We start from the raw sequence: 23,637 nt of genomic DNA on the forward strand, positions 1-23,637 counted from the left end.
ACTTTGCAACACTAATAGTTTATAATATTTCAACCTTCGCACTTACTCCTCAGACACGGGTATCCTTGCTCGGAACAAGTTTGTCGTCTTCACAAAAACCGATCCAGTGCATTTGTAAGAAATTGGTTGCACTTGAAAAAAATACTTCATTGACTCTGCATGACCCAGGTTAATACGAAAATGATGCAATCGGATACATCATTCCTGGTTGTCGATTGTATTTTAGTGGAAGTGTCATGAAATTTATTTAGAAATGGTTGAGTAATGTTCAGTGTTTCGTGTTTTAAGTAATCAAACATTAAGTAAAAATGTTCATTCAAATTTTGCCAATTTAAAGCTGCTTTCGGACCTGCTGGTCTGGTAGAGATTAAGTTGCCTCCCTAAATGAACACCAGATGTCGACACTGTACATATGACATCGCGGATCTTGATATGTCAGATTCCTAATATGATGTAATATGGACTAAAATACGATCCAATATGATTTACTGTTGAATGATTTTTCACACAATGCAATACGATTTATTTATCATTTTATTATCATTACTACATTGATTAAATTTATATGTTCATGCGACTCACTGCGTCAGCCTGATTGATTTCATATAGATCGATTTTACGATGGTGTATATCATAAAACTGAGGTTTATTACCCCGAATTGAAACTTAATCTGCAGTGCCAAATCAAATAGGAATTTTCGCATTTTATGCTTTTAGATGTACATAATGTATCCTTTGAATGACATTATATAAATATTGATTCGATCTTACTTCATATGCGACTAAGAATATGTCAAGTTATGTGATTTAATCTTTGCATGGGACTCCCTATTTTAGAAGAGATTTGGGTATTCAATTCTTTGAAATTGTCACGATTTGGTTTTTCGATTCGTGGAGAACATTCCTTAATTAAACCACTGGCTCAAGTGAGTCTGCATTTCAATACAGGCGGAACCATCACATCCCGCCAAATCCCCGTTCGGGTCGGTTCACACTACCTCAAGCAGTTCCAACCGCAGCGATGTTTAAATCCCATACTAATCTTATACTTCTATTTGTTTTTTACCTTTTTTGAATAACTGGCTTGATATGCCGTTGATTGAGTAAAGGCTGATTTAGACGATGCCAGTCAGCGCTCTAGTTGAAGTATCCAGTGAATAGAGACCAGACACTCTTTTCAAGTTAGAGGCCAATTACTTGTTCGATACTGGTAAAAGTAACTTGAACAGAGTGTCTGTTCTCTGTTCACTGGATACTTCAACTAGAGCGCTGACTGGCATCGTCAGCCTTAAATATCGCCCCAATTCTTCCACAAAAAAAAACAGAACTGTGATTTCTCTGTGAACTGTGAAGTAACTCAAACTACATCCATAAAACTAATTATTGAAACAGTATTTAATAGGAAAACCTTACGATTTGTGAAGTGGTCGTATAAAAGATCTAGGTTAATCTATTGTATAGTGTGCGGGACGTGAATGTGATCCTCCTATTACATCCAATGTATTTCACTTGCAATGCGTTGCGTTGTCCCTTTTATACAAACCGTGCCTATGCGATGCAGCCCTGCCGCCCATATTTCGCCGGCTATAAGGTTTGTTCCAACCCTGCATCGCCCAACATAATTACGCAGCACGAGATCTCGCCCCCTCTCGGCATTCTGGCAGCGGTAAAGGCAAGACGTGTGCTCTGCGGATAAGGTTAAAACATCTCCGAAATGGCTGGACTTTTGGTGGCTAAAATCACACATATAGTATAGGCCCAGAATAATAAAAATAAATGTCACAATCATTCGAATTCTCGAGTGCAAATGAACTAATGTCTCCTAGAGACAATATGTATTCAGAACGCTTGGAGTTCTCCAGAATTGAATTCATTATATTTTCTGCTTGGAAAAGTTTGGAAAAAGCTAATTGATAACCTCGAGACAAAAGTCTCCGTTGATTACTAAGATTACTTCTAGTAAACGAGTGACACTGAGACAAAAGCCCTACTTCTTTTGACGATATTTTCGGCCAATGGTTAGAATTTTATGGAAATAATATCTCTTAAAAATTCACATATGTTACAATACTGAAATGTCTTCACATATTTCATTATGTCTTCAAAATGAAGACATGTCTTCAAGCCTGGCATCCCTGGTTGTAAGTGTAGCGCACATAAACCGTCCATTAAGGGTGTAACTACTTTTTTGCATCAGAAATCAAATTTTCGTTTCACTTTATATGGACGTAAAAAAAAGATTGCGTACGCGGGTGAAGAGATCCGTGGAAGGGAAGTAGAAATGTGGATTGAAGTCAGTTGAATGAAGAAGCAAATTTGTATTCATTAGTCACGTCAATTAGAATAAATATTGACTAGAATAGTTCATCAGTCGTCCTCGCTCTCAACGCTCGTCAATTCATTTTCTAGTCAATTCACTTTCTGTTGACGGCGACCACCAAAGTAGTTCTAGTCGAAGCGAAGATACTGAGAGATTTCGATTTTCGAAGATTTCGGGCACTGATGCAGATTTCATCCAAGAAGATCTTAATCCATGGAGTGTCGACCAAATCGCAGAATCTGAATGTGAAATTCTGAAAATTTTCAAAAGCTTTGTGAAACTCAACCCATCGGTCCCGGAAAAGTCTAAGACACTAAAATGTAGTATCAAATATCAAAGGTAGTTTCCCAGTTTGTATGATACAGTCCTGATTGATACATTCAATATATTCTAACTATACATGGCACAAAATATGGCGACAGAAAGTTCAGTATTGGAATTCGGAATTGAATCAGTAGAGCTAGTAGTTTGAATTTCCATAGCGCCTCAGTAGAGTGTTTAACGAAGACCAAATTCAGGTGGCACGATAGCCAAAGTAAGTTCGTTTAAGTATTAATCACTGATTCAGATTTTTTTGCCTGTTGTATGAACTCGAATGGAATAAATATTGTAATTCGTGTAATTCGTATTTTTGCTTTAATGAAATAAAAATTGTTTTATAACGTTCGAAAACACAGAAAATAATCATTTTCAACGGGAAGTAAAATTGAACTATAATCAGTTAAAATTATCTCAATAAAACTGAAATTTCAGTTCCTGTTAAAATATCAGGTAGGTCTTTCAGATTCTGAACGCTAGCATTAACTGATGCAAAAAGGTAGTTTGTTTATTTTTTATTTATTTTGGTTTGTTTTGCATTTGATAATAATACTTTATCTATGTAGTGGATTATTATAAGAAAGGAACATTTTTCACCTAATAATTATTGGATCTCTTTTGACATCTCTATTGGATTCTTTTTGGCAATCAATTTGATTCTATCCACATTACCCAAGTTAGCAGTAATTGCAATACCAATAACAAGCGCGCATACGTGCGCGTTTTTCCTGTAAATTACCAACTGAACTTCGAAATAGCTTCAAAGTTCATTTGGAAAAAAAAACTATCTTACGCACTTCAAAACTCGATGCAACTACAACTTCAAACTAATTCGGTCACCCTATCAGCACACCCACTGATGTGAACTGTTTTGCCGACACAGTTGACAATTCTCAGCCGAACTCCGACAAAGTATGAAAATCAACAAAATCATTACTGTCATAACCTCGATTCTTGTTTTCTGGTTCGTCACTGTCGAGAAGCTAGTTTCTGTTCCAAATCAAAAAACATCAATTTTGTGCAACCTAAAATCAGAATTTCATTAGCATAATCATGTCCCGTGGAAGCAGCGCTGGATTCGATCGTCACATCACGATTTTTTCGCCCGAGGGTCGTTTGTATCAAGTTGGTAAGTAGTGCTAAATGATAGTGCAAAATTTATTTCCTGACGGCGAGAAATTACTTTTCTCTAGAGTACGCTTTCAAAGCAATTAACCAGGAGGGACTCACCTCGATCGCTTTGAAAGGGAAGGATGTCGCTGTGGTTGCAACCCAGAAAAAGATTCCCGACAAGCTGATTGACCCAACAACGGTTACCCATTTGTATCGAATTACTCGCAATATCGGATGCGTGATGACTGGAAGAATAGCCGATTCTCGTTCCCAGGCGCAGCGGGCTCGCTACGAGGCGGCAAATTGGCGCTACAAGTACGGATATGACATGCCGGTGGATGTGTTATGCCGGAGAATGGCTGATATATCTCAGGTTTACACGCAAAACGCCGAGATGCGACCACTGGGATGCAGTGAGTATTTCCGTCATGAAAAGTCTCCGACAGTAACTATTCTCATTGAGAAAATCCTTTTGTAATGTAGGCATGGTTCTGATCGCATACGACGACGAGAATGGACCCTGTGTATACAAAACGGATCCGGCAGGATACTACTGCGGATATCGGGCGATTTCCGTTGGTGTGAAACAAACAGAGGCTAATAGCTATCTGGAGAAGAAACTCAAGAAAAAGGCCGATTACACCGAAGAGGAAGCAATCCAGTTGGCTATCACCTGTCTCTCCACGGTTCTTGCTGTGGACTTTAAACCATCGGAGATTGAGCTGGGATTGGTCACCAAGGATAAACCCGAATTCCGAGTGCTTGATGAGGATGAAATCGAGGTCCACCTGACAGCTATAGCGGAAAAGGATTAGATTCTGTGAATTGGTCGACTCACATTCGTTTAATGTATTTCCAACTTATTTTCTCGGTATTAATAATAAAATTTCTCAAAATCTATTTCCCAAATTTGTTGACAATGTTTTCATAGTAGCGGTTCAATTCATTTTATTCTATTAAAAATGTGTTTACGGTTTAAGCAATTACAAAATAAACTTAATTCTATCACACCGATTGTCGGCGGTATTATTTTCCCGCTGCGGTTGCCTGCGGATTTCGCAGCACCAAAATAACCGAATCTCCTCTCAGGAACATTTTCGAGATGAAACGATCCTTGTTAACCGGTTTGACTTTCTTCTTGCCTTTGCCCGTTCGAGGAACTTCGGTCCACATCTCCTTAACGTTTTCCAACACCATATTACAATGACGATCGAAAGCTTTGACTCGACCAAGCAACTTCTTGTTGTTGCGGCAGTTTATGAGAACCTGAGTGTTATTTTTCACCGACTGCGTCAGCACCGAAAGCGGTCCGGTGTTGAATTCTTCCTCCTCCTGGCGGGCGAGCTCTTCAGGAGTCAGCTCCGATTTTGGCTTCGCGAGGGCCCTGAAATGAGCAGTGTTTGGTTAGAAAAGCGCCAAAATTAGAAACAAAATCACTTACATATTCAATGTGAACTTAAACTTAGTGAAAAACACCAAGTTTTTTTTTTTTCAAAAGAATAGCTAGCACCTTTATTATAACAGAATAAACTTTGAAATTTTGCAGAAGACGCTGATAGTCGTAAAATGTATTTTTATAATGCCGCTCTCAGATGTCAAAAACACATTTTGCTTTCGAGGGGAAGGAATCCGACAATCTGCTTTATCGATTTAGGTCCAGTGTACACTTTTGAATTGAATTAGATTTAATTTGTCTTCTGAAAAGAGGTTCTATACATGCTAACATAATTTTTTTTAAATGATTTCCAGAGAGTATGGCTCGTGCAATAAATGACAATTTTTATGCATAGCTGCATCAGTTCGTGCAGCTACATTAGAGCTCATAACCACAAAAGTGATTATGTTTGTATTTCTACAAGGTATGCCAGGTGATTTTTCAAATGTCTTCACATGGTACAAAAATGTCACAGGAGGGTTGTGTCCGAGACATGACCACATAGTTGACGTAGGATTCCATTGGGCTATCTGTTGATTTTCGATATGTTGGAAAAATTACATCGGTAAACTCTTTGGTGATGGTTTGGTGGTCCTGAAAAGGGCCGTTTTGTTTGGTTGTTCGGTATTGTTGGTTCACTTCACCAGTGTTTCCTGAATGATGATGATAGAAGGATGGTAAACAGTCGTTGGATGGTGCGTATCAGATAAAAGATGCCGAAGTGGAACGAGATATGATGAAAACCACCCTCTGTGATCCTAGACGAGTTGCCTCTTGTGTTATGTATTCATGAAATAAAGAAAAAAAAACTCCCAATGTTATATAAGATAATAATTATTAATTTTTCTCATCAGTAAAAACTTGTTACTTTAACATAGAGGAAACATATTTGAAATGGAAAAGGCAATTTTCTTTTATAATTTTTACTCTCTGAGTGTTTATTCAACCCAATGTGAATTTTAATTGTACTAACCAGGGCCCGAAATCTTCGAAGATGAAAAATGAAGACCGACTCTACTCTCAGCAGCTTCGCTTTGACTAGAACTGCTTCGGCAGTCGCCGCCAACAAAAAGAGACTTGACTAGAAAATGAAGTGACTAGCGTTGACTAGCGCGGATGACTGGTGAACTAGTCCAGTCAGTGGTTATTTTAACTGACACGACTAATCAATACAAATCTGCCACTTGATTCAACTGACTTCAATCCACACTTCCATTTCCCCCTGACACTAATTCATACCCGCGTACACAATCTTATTTTTACGTCCATATAAAGAGGAACTAAAACATGATTTCTGATGCAGAAAAGTGAACTCAAACCAACAAACTTAGACAAATATTAAGTATGCTATAAAGGTCCTCGCGTTAGTATTAGTTAGTACTAGGCGTGCAAAATAGCGCACACACACTGCACGTTATTTTATACGTGCAAGTAATTTTCGTGTGCGATACAAAAGAATCTAGCTCACCTGTAGTGTATGTCAAACCACGTTGATCTCAAACATCGATGAATGCACGTGTACATGGGAGAGAGAAAGAGAGGAACGAATTCATTTTGGGGGAAGTCACTTCAAATTGCGGCGAGGACAATTTGACTGGGAAAAATGAAATGATATAGTCGAGTCGGTAGAGGGAGATAGCGACTAACCGCTCGACTGACTGTTCAGTCGTTTTGGCGGAGAAACTGCGTGAAGAAGCCAAAAGTCATTACTAACTGACTATGGATATAGTCAGTCAGTTAGTCAGCTGACTATCCTCAGTTGACTATGACTATGCAGAGCCCTGGTACTAACAACACCTATACTAGACTATCTGTAGAGCATATGGGAAATAACTTTTCCTAATATGTCTTCATTTTTCTAATTTTTCTCGCCGTAACTTTCCTATGTTGAAAATGAACTCAACAAAACAGACAGCTTAAACCGAAAGACCCGTTCTTGAGCGGGAACACACCTTGGTGTTTATTTACGAAAATTGAAATAAATCGTTTCATATATCAAGTCATTTTTAACACAACCGCTACCATATAAAATTTTACACCTATTTTTCACAATACACGAAATGTGAAATTTCACGGAGCAACCAACATTAAAGTTCCAAATCTAAATTCTATTTGCTAGAATAAATCGTACCATTCACCTTACTTTCAATATAAAAATTCGCACGACTTGCATATATTTGCAATGCTGAGTTCACCCGGACACCATGGTTTTGATGTCTCTGTGGGAACAAAAGCTCCCTCTACTTTCATGTATTTGCAATGTCGATTTCCCCAGGCAGCTTGGTGTTGATGTCTCTGTTAGGGAACACATTTCGGTAGGAACAAAAGTTCCTCCTACTTTCATGTATTTGCAATGCCGATTTCCCCCAGGCAGCTTGGTTTTGATGTCTCTGTTAGGGAACCGCCGCATGTGTCGTCAATTTCGACCAATCAAAAGAGGGTATTTCCGTTAGGATAGGGGTTGAGATGTTTCAATTGTTTCATAGTTAGTTTCATGACATATATTATTTTCTTCAATATAAAATTTGTTATGGAGTGCCGAAATCGATTGACGCAAAACATTCATCAATCCATCATGAAATGACTGAGCGTTTGAAATTGATTAATTTTCACGATGTGCTCGATTTTCGATTTTCAATTTGTACCCCAATATGTTCCCGAAAGACGTAATCCTACGTCAAAAATGTTTTCAAATATCTTTACAATTGCATTGAAGGAAACTAAAATTCATAACCTTATTTTAAACCATGTTTAAAAGATTATTCAATGTTTTGACCTAGGACTATATCTCTGATTTCTCTATAGTGGGGTTACTCTACGAAAAATGTAACGATTTATTAGGAGTTTTCAAATGCATATTACGCAAAATCGTTATTGTGATATATTTTATGTTGTATATTATTAGACAGGAAATTTATCCAGCAGTTTTTGCTTTTTTTGTTGTAAACATGAACAGTGAATATAGTAAAAAGGTAAACAATTTGACGATAAAAATGGGTATGTTATTTCATATTTACTAACCTCTCGTTTTCCTCCACAATGCAACGAGCAATTTTGTTGCCTACATACGAGCGTTAGCTCACATCGTGAGTGGATGCGTATCACGAGTTAATGTCCAGGCGTTTATAAGTTGGCAGAATCAATGGAGGGATAATCTCGGAAGATAGTTTTACTCTATTATCTCGAAAGTTCAATCAATTCGGGCCCAGTTCATGACTTTATCGTGTAGGTCTTACTACTAACAATTTATATAATTGTGGTCCAGGATGTCATGATATCGAGCATGTTGTTTGGTTATGTTAAAAATGCAATTAATAAATTTAACTGGCTGCTGATTTAGAATTTCGAAAAAATATACTCACGCATATCAGATTATGATAGCTTGAGTAGTCGCGATCTTAACACACTACGATTTGGGGCAAACTTGAACGCTACATTAGTTCGGATTCCACGAATGAGATCGTTTCCTTCGATGTGGACGAGACGAAGGCAAGCCATCGGTAGGCCTTGTTAGATTCTCGGCAAACCAAGGATTTAACCTTCAAGTGTTGAAAATACGGGTTATTTCGTGATCCATCCGTAACAGACGGAACGCGAAACACGAGAAAACTCGTGAGCGGTCCGCAATATGTTAACATTGTGCTCCCCATGTGCGAGGGTTGTTCAAAAAATAAGTTTCAATGCCTCAGAAATCGCGGAAAAATAAAGTTAGGACAGAAAACAAGTGATTTTCGTACTCTACGTTACATTTTCTATTTTTCTACATAATCACCGTAACGTTCGAGGCATTTTTCATAGCGTGGCACGAGTTTTTCTATTCCGAGCGCGAAGTGCGTAGCGTCCAACTTTTCGAAGTACGACGTGACTGCGTCACGAATTTCTTCAGTTTATCGAATCGTTGACCGCCGAACGCAAGAAAAAGAAGAAAAAAAAACAATTGAAAAAAGCTGTAGAAATTAAACAAATACTCATCGAAATCCAACGAAAATCGAATCAAAAAACACCAGGGCCAGCGCAAAGTCATCATCCAGAGTCATCATCGGCAAAACCAAAGATCCAACCAACGTCAATGACAACACTGAAGCTTTTTTTAAATCACCAAAAAAATCTTGAAGAGTTCATTTTTCCAGTCGAACAATTCATTTTCTGGATAGATTACTTAACGTACAAGTCACATCATCATTTGAAAAAAAAATTGAACTAATGAAAATGAAACGATATATTTAAATTGACAACCCTTGGTCCTAAGTATCTGCGGTTATGTCCCCGACATCACTCACCCGATGATGATTAATTAGGATGAGGTTTCGAGTAGTTTAAGTATTTCCAGGATAACTGAGAAGACGTTGAATACAGTGGTAGACATTCGTTTAGCCGCACTCCATTTTTCCTCAATATTTTTAAAAATAAATCAATTCTTTGTACAGTTTTGTTCATAAAAGACTATTATTGTTTATTTTCATCGAATTTATTCTAAAAAAATGTATAAATTCACTTTTTGTTTTCTAAGTAATTCAAATATGTGGAATCAGGGTGGACATTCATTTAGACGCATCCTAAAATTTCAATAAAAGAAAATTTGTGCGGCAAATTTCGAGTCCAGTCGGTAGCTAATATTTAGTACGTCCACCTCCATTTCGAATCACTTTGAAAACTCGATTTGGCATCGAGTCAGACAGCTTTTAAAGTGTCGCCATATTGATTGGAAATGTTGTCAAATTGTCATCCGTTTGCATAGACCATCTCGGCCAAGATTCTCCATAGGTTCTCTATGGGATTGCAATCGACTGCCAGCAGGTCATTCAAGAAGCGGAATGTCCTTCTCGGCAAGCCATGCATTCGATTGTTTGGAAACGTGGATCTATACATAATCCTGCTGAAAAAACGACATCCTCGGTAGCGTTATTCTCAATATGACCAATCAAAACGTCCTTCAGTAATTGAAGATACTTTTCGGAGTTCATTCGGGTGAAAATGAAACAAATGGGAAGCTGGCTGTGATAGGAAACGGCTCCCCACACTGTCAAACTTCCGCCCCCAAAGTTTAGCTTCGATCTCACGACATGCCGTTGACTTAAATTATACCAATAGCAACTGTAACAGTCCGGACCATCCAAATTGAACTTTTTTCGCCGGAAAATACAACATTTCTCCATTCTAGGTTCCATTCCATGTATTACCGGGCGAAAATGAGATGGTTCTGCTTATGGGTGGTGGTCAGTTTCGGCTTCCCTTGAGGTTTCTTCCACATGATGTTTGGTGACTCATTCAAGATGCGCGCAATATGCCTCTTCGTTACTGGAACAACCGATTCTGCCTTAATGTATGAGAAGGACATCGTTTCCTGGTTGCTTCGTGTCTTATTCGACCTTTAAAACGCAAAGTAACTTTGGTGTTCCCATTTGTTGGTCGTTATATCTCATATTTCTGGCACTATTTAGAGAAATTCCGTACCACTTTCTCGGATCGACCAATTTTTGTTACGATCGAGCGATTAGAAAACTTTTGTTCACAGAATATCTTTATTGTTTCCCACCCCTCTTCCGTCAATAGAATACCACTAATCTTACCAACTTCTTACGTTGCACATCTAATATTTATCTTGTAAATTGAACATTCCCAAGTATTTTTTCAAAAAACACAGATACAGGCGTGGTGATTATGCGAAAACTCGATTTTTATGCCCTGCTGTTAAACGTATGTCTCGGGAAAAACGACGTTTGAATGTGATTGTGATTGTGACGCACGTCCTTTCAATAAAATTGACTTAAATATACTATCACTACAGCAAATAAGTATCCCGATAAAAGAAAAACATTCCTAGTTGTTTTGTAAGTGTTTCAAGTTTTTTTTTTCAAGTGCGGCTAAACGAATGTCTATCACTGTATTATACACACCCGGAATGCTTCACGAAAAAAAATTAGAATTATTTTTCCTCCCTGGCTACGTAAAAATATAAGTAACATGCATTTGAAACGGATAATTCGTGGGTCTAGCCTATTTATTCCCGATTGTTCAAGTTTAATTCGCCTAATCTTGTGCCATAGAATATTGAGCTATTTTCGAGGTTGAATCTATAATAAAAGGAATGTTTTCAATCTCAAAGAAGCTCAACTCGCGACTGAGAAGACTACCAACATTATTTGACGTGAAGGAAGATTTTGACAGAATGTTATTGGCGATCTAACGTACAAATCTACACTTAGGCGGCGCTGCGGTGAAAGTGATGATGGGTTTAAATTTTGCCATGTGAGCTTATGGAAGGATTGTAGTTCTTTCCATAAATTACAATGTTATAATCATAAAAGATTATTTGATTGCGATGAGTTTGTAAGAAATTTAATTCTGCGCAATTTTATATATAACATGTTATTTATTTACCTCTTTCAGTAGTGAAAACTATAAAACTGTAGACAATGGTTGAATTAAAGAAGGAAATTCGAGAGCACAATCAAACACAAGTAGAAAAATGTACGATTCCTGCATGTGAGAACTACCTTGGAAAGCCCGGAAGTAAAATATACGTGATTTGTTTTTGAGTTTTAGGTTACATTAGCATCATTTTCTTAGTTCAAAAACAAAATCCAGATGTCTCACCGATCGTTTACGTTTTGCGTTAGATCGCCAATAGGGATAGTGATAATAAATTAATATTAATGAATAAACAATAAAATGTTTTACATAGTCAGTTTTGACGATAGAGTTACATAAAAACTACTATGAACAGATTAAAAATGTTTTTGGTGACAAAAAAGATATATTTCATAGTAGAAAAAATGAATGAAGTTCAATGAGAAACCGTTCGATGGATAAGAAGAACACTATGCAAATCAACGATTTCAGGCTCGAATGTATCTTGGATTTGCTTAATTTCTCATATTCGATATACGCGGGGAGCTCAATTTCCAATCCTTTGACGATATCCTCGATTGTAAAACATAAGTTCACTCTCCATAAACTGTTTAATTTTAGACTTCTCAAGGGCCATGCTCGGAACCAAGTGACAATTCGATCGCCTGCAAAAAACGACAAATAAATCGACAAAAGACATCTTGGGTAGAGAAAAACAGCATTACTTGTGAATTGGCTTGGCGGTCTGACTCCAGGGCCATGCGCGTTCCAGCTTGCTAACCCGTTCCTGCTTCTCCTGCTTGAGGCGTTCTTCTTCGCTAGTTTCCGTTTCTTGTTCCATCTCCTCGTTCTCTTCCGATTGATATTCGTACTCCAAACATCTCGGAGGAATCACATCCAAGACTTCGGATTCGTCGTAAAGCATTTCCAAACATTCGGCTAGATCTTCCTGATCCGACTCCTCAGGGATATCCATTTCCGGTTCTTCGACTTCCTCTGGAATAGTCTCTCGGACGGAGCTGCTCCTGAGCGACCTGGGTAGCTCTCGCTGCACCTCGGGTGGGGCATATTTCGCCAAAGCTTTCGTCAAATAGCTCAGCGTCGCCTGGATCTGCATCGGGATGATGCTAATCTCGTTGAGTTGTTTTTGCATCTGACGCAACTGCTCCTCGACGACTGCGGCGTTGGTGTATTCGCAGGACTCACAGGATGGCGAGCGTCTTGGTTGCGGGGAAAACGTTGGGCTGTAAGTCGACGAGCGAGATCGAACCTCGCTGGCATGTTCCGGGAAATATACTATAAGAAAAAAAAGTGCTGTACAGACGACGACAAATCGTTGAATGATATAAACTAATATTTCGGATATCGAAATGGGAAATACGACATTCACAATCTGGGCAACAATTTCGCTTTATTCGATAAGGGTAGCAGATGTTAATTACATGTTTCAAACGAATAATTAGACAAATAGTTATACATAGTTAACAATGGTATAAATCGACAAGTCTTTCAATAACACAATGTTCATTTGTTCTTCCGCTAATAGCTAGGAAACAATTGCAAACAACTACTTTTTGTTTCTAAGTCTGTCAAACAAAATCGTTTTAAATTTTTATTTGTGTTTTATATATTCAATGCTTGTGAGTGTGTGTATCACATGTTGAGTGTCTGTGTAGCTTAAAAATTATAAGTGTTACAACCTAGATAAATCCATATTGGGAGGATAGAGTGCATCTTTCATTAAATAATCGAAGAGGACTCTGCAGTTGTGAACACATCCTACGCGTCTGACTCCTCTGAAGTTTCACTGTCGGCCTGCACCTGAACTACCTTGCGGGTTTTCTTGGCCTTGCGTTTCGGTTTTGGAGCCGGTTTCGGTACTTCCTCCTCATCTTCGTCCTCGTTTTTCTTTGATCCGGTCGGGAGCGAAAGCATCATGCGTTCGATGTGCTTCTGACGTTCTTCCGGTTTGGTTGCTGTCTCCGTTAGCAGACGACGGATGTTGGCGATCAGCTGCTGGTGGGGGGCATCCTTTCCATACATATCCGGTGGAATCGGTGGAGGTGGCTGCTGCCAAACGATGGGGTGCCATACCTTACGCTCCGGTGGCTGAATCCAGCCTTCTACTCAACGACACGTTCGGTGAATACGCGCCATCACATTGAACAGAAAGAAGGGAAGATACTGCGGTTAGTTGGCGGGATAGAGTAGGACATTAGCATGTACAACATACCACGATCGTCGACTGGTTTTTGCTTCGGAGCTTTGTTAGTGACATCACCCTGGTTCTCGTTACCTGCGAACTTGATCTCGCGGGTTTCCTTCGTTTTGTCGGGGTTCTTCACTGCATCTTCATCGCCCCTGAAACGAGTGTCGTTAAAAATTTGTGAAAATTCTGCGATTAATTATCTTTATTCTGCTCTAGTGCAGAAACTCAAACTTTGGTGTGCCAAAGATGCATGCTTTACTGCGCCACAGACTGTTGTTTTTGAAATGCGCGATACATTCAAACTATAGGACTCATAAACCTACCATCGACTTCTAACTTGCAGATAAATATTTACATCTGGATTAAACCGCACACAACAACGTCTGGGACAGGAGGCAATTTTCCCACCATCCGTGTGCATTTCTTACTTACGGTTCTTTTTTCGAGAGGACGACGACTTTCGATCTGCCAAGCGCAACGTGCGCTGCCATCATTGAGAGACGCAAAGTTTTGCAATCAGTCTTGGTGGATTCTAAAATAGCCCGTCGGTTTCTCGAACATTGCGAGCCGTTTGTTTCCTCAAGTGCTTGCTTATTTTCACTTTTTCGTTCTTGATCATGGTCCAAACAAATGCGACACGGACGTCAACCGGTCGGTCGGTGGTAGGTTGGATAGCAGACCATCTCGTTCAAATTTCGCTATCATTCGTCAAAATGCGATAAAAAATCACGATGTGGCGAGGGCGTTTCTATTTATAATTACATTCGCTGTTGATATAGGTTATTGCTAGGCATTTCCCAATCGAAGTTAGGGCGTTCTTCATGGGAGGAAGGTTAACCACTTCGGTAACGCAATGAATGTAGGTCATTCATGAAGAGATAGAGAAGACGCGATCACTAAGCTCCGCGCCTCTGAGGAAGCTACATCATTCGTCAGCTGATGTTTCGTCACACGGTAGCTCATAAACAGGTGTTTCAATGGCACACCTCATTTTCTGGATGTTTCAATCGCGCCATACTGTCTGTCACCTGTTTATTTTGTTGATGCAGGTTGTGCGGAAACAACCATCGTGGGTGGTGATGTGGATAATTTTTTGAGTTAGCATTGTATGAGAGTAGGGAACGTTTAACACACTGAAAACGTCTCATTTGATTTTGAATAATATGCATATCAAACAAAGTGAAAGACCACACTAACAAAATCAGCCAATCGTGGGGGTTGTTTTTTACACTCTAGTTTTCAATGTTCTCTAACAGAAATACTTCTTAAATTTACCTTAAACTTGAGCTTGAACTTGAGTAGACTGTACACTTCGTAGTTGCTCTCCGTGATTGACCTAATCCCAGCGGCGTAGTGAGGGTAGACAGCGCCCCCGGCAAACTATGAAAATGACGCCCCAAAAAGTACCACTTTTTTCGATTCTTTCATTAGTTTCGATTGCCAATCCATTGAGGCTTGGTTCATTTTAGAACGCAGATAATTTTTAGTCAATTGAAGCTTGCTGAAACTGCGTTTGCACGATGTACAGTGGCCAGTGAAATTCGTAGCGCCGTTCCGATGTTAAGGTAGGTTTAGAGTTCCCGTGAACGTGAACGCGGACAAACACTTTTTTGTTAATAATTCATCAATTCATCCATAAAACGCGAGGTAAACATCGTGAAACGATAGGAAGGAACATTTTCTAGTTGAAAAACATGTTTAAACACAATTCATATTGATAAAAGTAGATTAATTCAATATTCCACAACGATTCTGAATTTCCACCGTGGAATCGAGATGTTGGTGAACTCACTCTAGTTCACCGACTTCGGTGAACGTGAACGCGAAAAAGTGGTGAATATAGACGTCAAAATATTTCCCCGTTCACGTTCACGTTCGAATGTTCCAAGGCATTCTGAAAATTATTTCATCGTGAACTGCTATTGTTGTTGTGCTTTGATAGTGAGTTATGGATGCTTTTTGTGACGATATTGTTATCCAAGAAATGGATATAGAATTGGAAGAAATCGTCCAAACGGAAAACAGGTCCGTATATGATGTTTCTCCAGCGAAGTACAATAAAAATATTATGCTGGAGGAACAAAAAAAGGAAGTTGCCAGACAAGTAAAAAAGTATTCCTGCCTGTGGGATAAAAAAGATAAATTGTACAGGAATGTATCAAAACGTAATGCTGCTTGGGGAGATATCGCAAAAGCGATGAAAATATCAAGTAAGTTTTCTTATAATAATATCAAACATTTGCATTCTGCTGACATTGGAATTTTTAATTTTCAGTTGCTGATGCTAAAAATGTCTGGAAAAAAGCTAAAGATACGCATCGTTACCTCCTACAAAAAGCTAAAAATTCATCGAAGACTAAAAGTGGTGATGCGGCCCCAGAAGAAGTTGACGACGATCTAGAGGAATCACAAGAAGTGGGAGAGTTGCGTGAAGCAATGGCGTTTTTGGAAGAAAACTTTGCTTCCAATTTACGCCAGACTGTGTCATTGGGAGGGGACGATTTTATAACTCCTCGTCCGAGCTCATCTGCAGTGTCAGATCTGCACAATAATGACGCTGCGTCTACCAGTAGCGATTACTCATATATGACAAAAAAAAAAGAAAGCGTGATCGTGACGATCCATCGATGGAAGCCGCTCTTTTAGTTAGCCGATCCATTAGTTCGTTCATCGAGAAACGTGGTGAAACAACCCAGGAATTGAAGCATCAGCACATTTGGCTTCAAATGGAAAAACTTTTTGAACAACTTGACGAAGATGTAATCACGGATTTGAATGTTCAATTCATTTCAATGACGTATAATGCTATTTTGAAAAAGCGTGAGAAAGAAAGAAATGGAGAATGAATATGGAATATGAATATGTCTGATACTTTTATTATTTTTATTCTAATTTGAACAAAACGACAACTTTTACATGGATGCCGTTTGCCAAGAAATGCTGCCAGCAGAAGAATTAACGTAGTTTTTCAACACATTGCGTATCTCTTTTGCTCTGTTTGAACTTCGTCCTCCGGTTATTTGCAATGGTGTCATATCGTGTCCCGTTGTTCTCCATCTTCCTTCCATTAAATTGCCATTTGCATCATAATAGTCAGCAAATCCTGCTGGACAGTATCTCTTGTTGTCAATAAGCAAATTATGGAGAACGCAGCAGGTTAAAATAACCTTTGATGCACGCTGAGGCTCCGACCTAAGTGGATGACTTAAACACAGCCATTTCCGTGTCAGTATTCCGAACGCATTCTCGACACAACGGCGAGCTCGGCTCAACCTATAGTTGAAAATTCTTTCTTCCGGTGTGAGTGACTTCCCTTTTGATGGCACATAAGGCTTCATTATTCGGGACTGAAACGGAAACGCATCATCTCCAATGAAGAAGAATGGTAGTTTGTGTCCATTGATTGTGCTTTCTTCAGGTAATGGCAATTGATCATTGCAGATCTTTTTCCCAATGGGATCTGCAGCAAATACTCCACTATCTCCTTCACTTCCAAATGCTCCTACGTTGACGTACAAAAATTCGTATTTTGCATCACTCATAGCCATCATAATAATGGAAAATTTTTTTTTGTAGTTGTAAACCAAGCTTCCAGAATTGGGTGGACATACTATTGGAACATGTTTACCATCGATTGCTCCAACACAATTTGGAAAGTTCCATCGATAGTTGAATTCATTTGCAACATCCAACCAATTTTGTTTTGTGAATGGTATAAACTCGCTTCGAAACTCTAGTACAATAGCATCACAGACCTGATCAATAATATGACAAAATGACGATTTGCTTATGCGGTATACTGATGAAATATGACGACATATCGTACCAGATGCCAAAAATTCCAAAACAATCGCCAATCGCATTTTCGAAGGAATTCTATCATTCGGTCGAGTGTTCACTAAGCACTCCAAGTGTTTTTCGACCCGTGTAAAAATCCGATTGAATGAAATTACATCCATATGGAAGTTTTCACAGAAAAATCGAGAGCTGCTCAACATATCCTCGAAGGCAGTTCTAAAACGTCCGCATTCATTTCTTTTCAGTAAATATGGATGTACCCGATAAAGACGTCGATTTCGCCTTCTTCGTGTGTTCAATATGGATAGCAAAACAACGAAAGCGCCACCAAGAATAAGTGCATTACTCAAATCATCCATATTTACGTAGCCAACTGTATATTTTATCCGAATTGTTTTTTTGAAGACGATATTTGTTTATTTCACGTTCACTGGCGAACATTCAATGTGAACGCGAACGTGAACGTGAACGTGAACGTGAACAAAAATATTCTATTCACCATAATTTTTCTGAGATGTTTGTCCGCAATGTTGTTCACCGTGAAATAATCGTACTTTTTCACCACCTGTTCAAGTTCACGTTCACGGGAACTCTAAACCGCCCTTTAGAATAAAATGCTTCGTGAGAATATCTGAGAATAATGTTCAAGATACCTAAAGGCGTCGAAGAGTTCAGGTCAGGGAATAGGCCCTTTTTCAGCGTCTTGAACACTTCCACCTCTGATATAAGTTCCTTTGTTTCAACATCTGAAGAATACTTCCGTCCGAAATTTGACGCAACTTGCTTCAATTGATCCATGCTCACAGATGTTAGTTCGTCTCTCGTTATAAATGAAAAATCTGATGCTACTTCATGGACTGAAAAGTCCCGGGATTTTAAATGGAAAAAACAATCGCTGTATTTATTATTCAAAACATAGTTTCCTTCGAGAGTACACTAGGTATAGCGAGTTTTCAACGTTTCGATTTCCTTTCTGTAGTACGAAACGTCTAAGTCTTCGACATATGCTTCAGTTTCTGCAAAAACTTCCTCATTCGATGTGAATCTCTTTCCCTGGAGTCACCGCTTGGGGTTTGAATAATCACTGGGGCCAAATCTGGAGAATATGGTGGGTGAGCAACCAATTGGAATCGTAATTGGTCCAACTTGGCCATCGCTTTTAAGGACGTATGGGACGGTGCGTTATTGTGATGGTATAGAACTTTGTTCTTCGCCATATGTTCGCATAATATTTTCCGATAATTGTTTTTCCCTTCTGCAGGAAATTGATGAAGATTATGCCCTTCACATCCCTAAAAACAGAGGCTAAAACATTCCCGACCGACCAATGGTCTTTTGGCCGCTTTGGCTGGCTTTCGTGGCTTGTCAGCCACTCTGAAGGCTGCCTATTAGACTCAGGAGTGTGGTAATGGAACCACGTTTTCATCCATTGTCTCAAATCGACGAAAGAAGTCCACTCGATTACGTTTCAACAACACCAAACTGGCTGTTGAATCACCAACGCGCCGCATAAGTTCACTTTGCGATCGTTCAAAACAAACCGATGCACTTGTTTTATGATTTCTGGATTCGTAGCCTCTTTTGGCCTTCCAGAGCGAGGTGCATCTGCGGTGCTTGTACGGCCTATTTTAAATTCACTAAACCCCCGATAAACTGTTGTTCTCGAAGGAGCAAAAGTATGTCCACTATGGACAGATTTCATGCCAACTCGTCTTAGAAGTTGACAGCACCAACTCAGATGCAGTTAGACGTTGTGGGTGTATAGATCTTGGTCATTTTAGCAACTTTACATACTTGAAATCTTCGAAAAAGAATTAGATTGATTTTTGAAAAGCGCCAACATTTTATTTTCAGGGGGTCTCCGTAACCACATTGGATGCGCGTTCGCTTAGTAAGCGATCGTTTGTGAGTTTAAAACTCAGGACCCTCATTGACCATTTTTGTGTTGTTACAGAATAACTACGTCCACGCTACAATCATCAGCGATGGAGATCGATCTACGATCGAAATAAGATCGATCCATCCGTACAACTGCTCTGCTCTGCAAGACACATCGGGCTGCTGTTCTATTAATAACTCAACAATGATCATAGCAACTGTCTCCGCTGTCCGGTGTTTTAACTTGGATAATGGAAGAACAGAAAGAATACTCTTACGCCTAAATGGCTACTGTGTAAATGTACCATATGCAATGGTATAGAAGGGAACTCTTAAGCCGGAAAATGGCAACTGTGTAATGTGCTAATTATAGATATGATAACCATGTGACATGTATACACGATTAAAATTCAGCTCTGTTACAGCTAAAATGCTAATGAGCCTGAAGTAGACAAATGGGATAAAAAAAACCTTTTATTCTTTATTTTTTACAAAAATTCTGGATGAAATGTAGGAAATTGTTTTTTTAAATCAATTTTCATAAAAAATATAAACAAAAAATTAAAGAAAAATTTCATTAAAAAAAATTATTTTCAAAATTGTAATTTCGTTTTCCTCAAAAACGTTTTTTTTTAAATTCTCAAAAAAATATTTGAATAGCCCTTACAATTTCCAACAAGTCACCCAAACATTGGAAGATGGGCACTTTTACAGGGAAAAAGTTTTTCTAACAACAGCTTTTTTTTTCTTTGAAAAAAAATACTACTAATCCTAATTTTGTTTAAAGTTAAGATAGCGATTTGACAAAGTTTTAGATCTTATTCAATTATGAGCTTTTGTCAAAGACATCTACTTTTTATCTTTTATAGTTTTCTGGAATACGTATCATTTTTTATGGAGACTTCTTGAAAAATAATGTTTGAAAAAAATGATGCAATTGTGGCTGATTTCGACTTCTAATTCGATCTCGAGAAAACTCGAGAAATCAAACTCTGCAAAACATTCATTCGGAGCCAGCGATACTCTCTTTTTATTTTATTACTAGCTGACCCGACGAACTTCGTCCCGCCCAAAATAGATTTTTTGATTTGAATACTTTCAGACATCCACGTTTTCTTACTAAGTGAACGTTAGTGAGCCCAATCACTGAACTGTTCATTGATTGTTTACCCTTTGACCCTTTACAATTTTCTTTTACTATAAATTGTCTAGTACTTCTACAAAAATTCGTTGCATGGAAACATTGATACAGAGAATATTACAAAATAAAAACAGCTTAAATCGGACCATTCCTTTCTCGGGTTTAGGGCACACCAACACATTTGACCTTTCATTTTCGTTTATATAGATAGAAGATACAATTCCGTCTGAAAATCCTTTTCCACTTTCGAACATAAGTCAATTTCGTAAGCGCCAACATCAAATGGACTAACAACGCTTAGCTAATTGTAGAACAAATGGGAATTCAATTTTCCGAATTTTCCGATTTTTTTCCGCTATATTGATCTGCGGGAAGAGACGAATACATTGAAATATAGATGACTCGAATTGAACCATTCCTTCCTCGGGTTTTGCGCTTACCAACACATTTGGCTTTCCATTTTTATTTATATAGATATAAGATATGGAAATGCGTTATTTCGCCTAAAAATCCATTCCCACTTACGAACAAAGATCAATTTCGATAGCGCAAACATCGAATGGACTAACAACGCTTATTATGATGTAATTTTCGAACATTTATTTTTATTTATTTATAATGATACTACATCCCATTGAGAGATTAGATCTTCTTCACAATTTTTCGCCAATAGTCCCGATCCATGGCTGCAGTTCTCCAACTCCCGGCTGTACCGATTCTTGCCAAGTCCTGCTCCACCTGGTCCAACCACCTCGCTCGCTGGGCTCCTCTCCTTCTTGTTCCTACCGGATTCGATGCGAACACCATCTTTGCAGGGTTGCTGTGCGGCAATCTTGCAACATACCCTGCCCATCCCACTCGTCCAGCCTTGGCGACTTTCTGAATGCTGGGTTCGCCGTAGAGTTGCGCCAGTTCGTGGTTCATTCTCTTTCTCCATACTCCGCTTTCCTGTACACCACCGTATATTGTTCTGAGCACTCGGCGTTCGAAAACTCCAAGCGCTTGTGAGTCCTCTTCAAGCATCGTCCATGCTTCGTGCCCATAGAGAACAGCCGGTCGAATTAGGGATTTGTACATGGTACACTTCGTACGGGGTCGGAGTTTGTTGGACCTCAAGGATTTGCGGAGCCCATAGTAGGCACGACTTCCATTGACAATGCGTCTTCGAATTTCACGGCTGTTGTTGTTGTCAGTTGTTATCAACGAGCCAAGGTAGACAAATTCCTCTACCACCTCGAGCTCGTCGCCGTCGATCACAACACTACTACCAAGAAGAACTCTGTTGCGATCAGTCCCTCCAGCTAGCATGTATTTAGACTTAGACGCATTGATCCCAAGCCCAATCAGCCCTGCTTCGTGTTTCAGTCGGGTATACAAGTCGGCTACCGTCGCATGTGTTCTTCCGATTATGTCCACGTCGTCGGCGAAGCAGATAAACTGACTAGACTTGTTGAAAATCGTGCCCCGCATGTTGAAGCCCGCTCTCCGCATAACACCTTCCAACGCCACGTTGAAGAGCAGACAGGAGATTCCATCGCCTTGTCGAAGTCCCCTGTGAGTCTCAAATGATTCCGACACCTCACCTGAGATCCGCACACTGCACCGCACACCGTTCATCGTTGCCTGAATCAGTCTTGTCAGCTTTCGGGGAAAGCCGTGTTCGTCCATGATCCTCCATAGCTGTCGTCGGTCGATTGTATCATATGCGGCCTTGAAGTCGACGAAGATGTGGTGTGTAGGGACTTGATACTCGCGGCACTTTTGGAGGATCTGCCGCAGTGTAAAAATCTGGTCCGTCGTCGAGCAACCGGGCATGAATCCGGCCTGATAACTTCCCACAAATCTACTTACTATTGGCGATAGGCGGCGGAAGAGGATCTGAGACCAAATTTTGTAGGCACCATTCAGGATTGTGATGGCACGATAGTTCCCACAATCCAACTTGTCGCCTTTTTTATAGATGGGGCAGATTACCCCGTCCTTCCACTCCTCCGGTAGCTGTTCTGTGTCCCAGATCCTGACTATCAACCGGTGCATACACTCTACAAGTTTTCTCGGACCTCCCTTGAAGAGCTCCGCTACGAGGCCATCCTTACCAGCTGCTTTGTGGTTCTTGAGCTGATTAATGGCCTCCTTAACTTCACCCATCGTCGGGGGTGGTACGTCGTCGTTGTTCATTGCACCGGTGTAGTCCTCCTCAACGCCGTCTAGGTCTCCTGTCTGCGCGCTGTTCAGGTGTTCATCGTAGTGCTGCCTCCACCTTTCGATCACCTCGCGTTCGTTCGTCAAGATGCCTCCTTCCTTGTTTCTGCACATTTCGGCCCGCGGCACAAAGCCTTTGTGCGAGGCGTTTAGTTTCTTGAAGAACTTCCGCGATTCTCGAGAACGATAAAGCAGCTCCATCTCCTCACACTCTTTCTCTTCCAGGCGGCGCTTTTTTTCCCGAAAGTGATGTGTTTGCTGCCTTCGTTTCAGTCTGTATCGTTCCACGTTTTGTCGAGTCACTCGTTGCAGCATGGCTGCGCGTGCTGCATCCTTCTCGTTCAGGAGCGCTCGGCACTCGTCGTCAAATCATTCGTTCCGTTGTCCTCGTTGTTCATACCCGATGACGGTCTCTGCTGTGCTGCTAATTGCTGATTTTAAGGAGTTCCAGCATTCATCGAGGGGAACAGCATCCAGTTCGTCTACCCCCGGTAACGCAGCTTCAAGACGCTGCGAATATGTTGCAGCAACGTTCGGCTCCTGTAGTCGTCGTAGATGGTACCGTGGTGAGCGCTGGTGTCTTATGTTATTGACGACTGACAGTTTAGAATGCAGTTTGACCATCACCAGGTAGTGGTCTGAATCGATGTTAGCGCCACGATAGGTTCTGACGTCGATGATATCCGAGAAGTGCCGACCGTCGATCAAAACGTGGTCAATTTGTGTTTCTGTTTGCTGTGGTGATCTCCAGGTGTAACGGTATTGGAGGCTGTGCTGGAAGAAGGTGCTACGTATGGCCATGTTCTTGGAGGCAGCGAAGTCGATAAGTCTTAGGCCGTTTTCGTTGGTTCGCTGATAGGCGCTGAACCTAC

General features: G+C 39.9%; 3 protein-coding genes across 4 annotated transcripts in view; 1 reads left to right on the forward strand and 2 right to left on the reverse strand.

Moving 5' to 3' along the window:
- The first annotated feature begins 3,565 nt into the window (after positions 1-3,565).
- LOC129775414 (proteasome subunit alpha type-6-like) lies at positions 3,566-4,765 on the forward strand. The gene is made up of 3 exons (XM_055780153.1): positions 3,566-3,767; positions 3,832-4,164; positions 4,235-4,765. The coding sequence occupies exons 1-3, from the start codon at positions 3,692-3,694 to the stop codon at positions 4,564-4,566; spliced, it is 741 nt and encodes a 246-aa protein (XP_055636128.1). The 5' UTR covers positions 3,566-3,691; the 3' UTR covers positions 4,567-4,765.
- On the reverse strand, positions 4,674-5,350 carry LOC129775420 (probable small nuclear ribonucleoprotein Sm D2). The gene is made up of 2 exons (XM_055780165.1): positions 5,193-5,350; positions 4,674-5,135 (listed from the first exon to the last, which is right to left on the reverse strand). Coding segments are annotated over exons 1-2 (360 nt in total). The 5' UTR covers positions 5,195-5,350; the 3' UTR covers positions 4,674-4,777.
- A 6,573-nt stretch (positions 5,351-11,923) lies between these two features.
- LOC129775041 (PDZ and LIM domain protein 2-like) overlaps positions 11,924-23,637 on the reverse strand; it is a 31,378-nt gene continuing 19,664 nt past the window's right edge. For both annotated transcript variants that reach the window (XM_055779229.1, XM_055779219.1), the window contains 3 exons: positions 13,834-13,898; positions 12,263-12,833; positions 11,924-12,202 (listed from right to left, as the gene is read on the reverse strand). In XM_055779229.1, the coding sequence (XP_055635204.1) occupies positions 12,085-12,202; positions 12,263-12,833; positions 13,834-13,898 (754 nt within the window). In that variant the 3' untranslated portion in view covers positions 11,924-12,084. The remainder of the gene's footprint in view (positions 12,203-12,262; positions 12,834-13,833; positions 13,899-23,637) is intronic.

This window comes from Toxorhynchites rutilus, chromosome 1 (genome assembly GCF_029784135.1).
Source record: "Toxorhynchites rutilus septentrionalis strain SRP chromosome 1, ASM2978413v1, whole genome shotgun sequence".
NCBI classification, from domain to species: Eukaryota; Metazoa; Arthropoda; class Insecta; order Diptera; family Culicidae; genus Toxorhynchites; species Toxorhynchites rutilus.

What these genes read in the sequence shown, in the direction of transcription:
- LOC129775414 (XM_055780153.1), top strand. Translation starts at nt 3,692, where the DNA reads ATGTCCCGTGGAAGCAGCGCTGGATTCGATCGTCACATCACGATTTTT. An exon ending in GGGTCGTTTGTATCAAGTTG is followed by an intron (nt 3,768 to 3,831) that starts GTAAGTAGTGCT and finishes ACTTTTCTCTAG; the next exon opens with AGTACGCTTTCAAAGCAATT. An exon ending in GATGCGACCACTGGGATGCA is followed by an intron (nt 4,165 to 4,234) that starts GTGAGTATTTCC and finishes TTTGTAATGTAG; the next exon opens with GCATGGTTCTGATCGCATAC.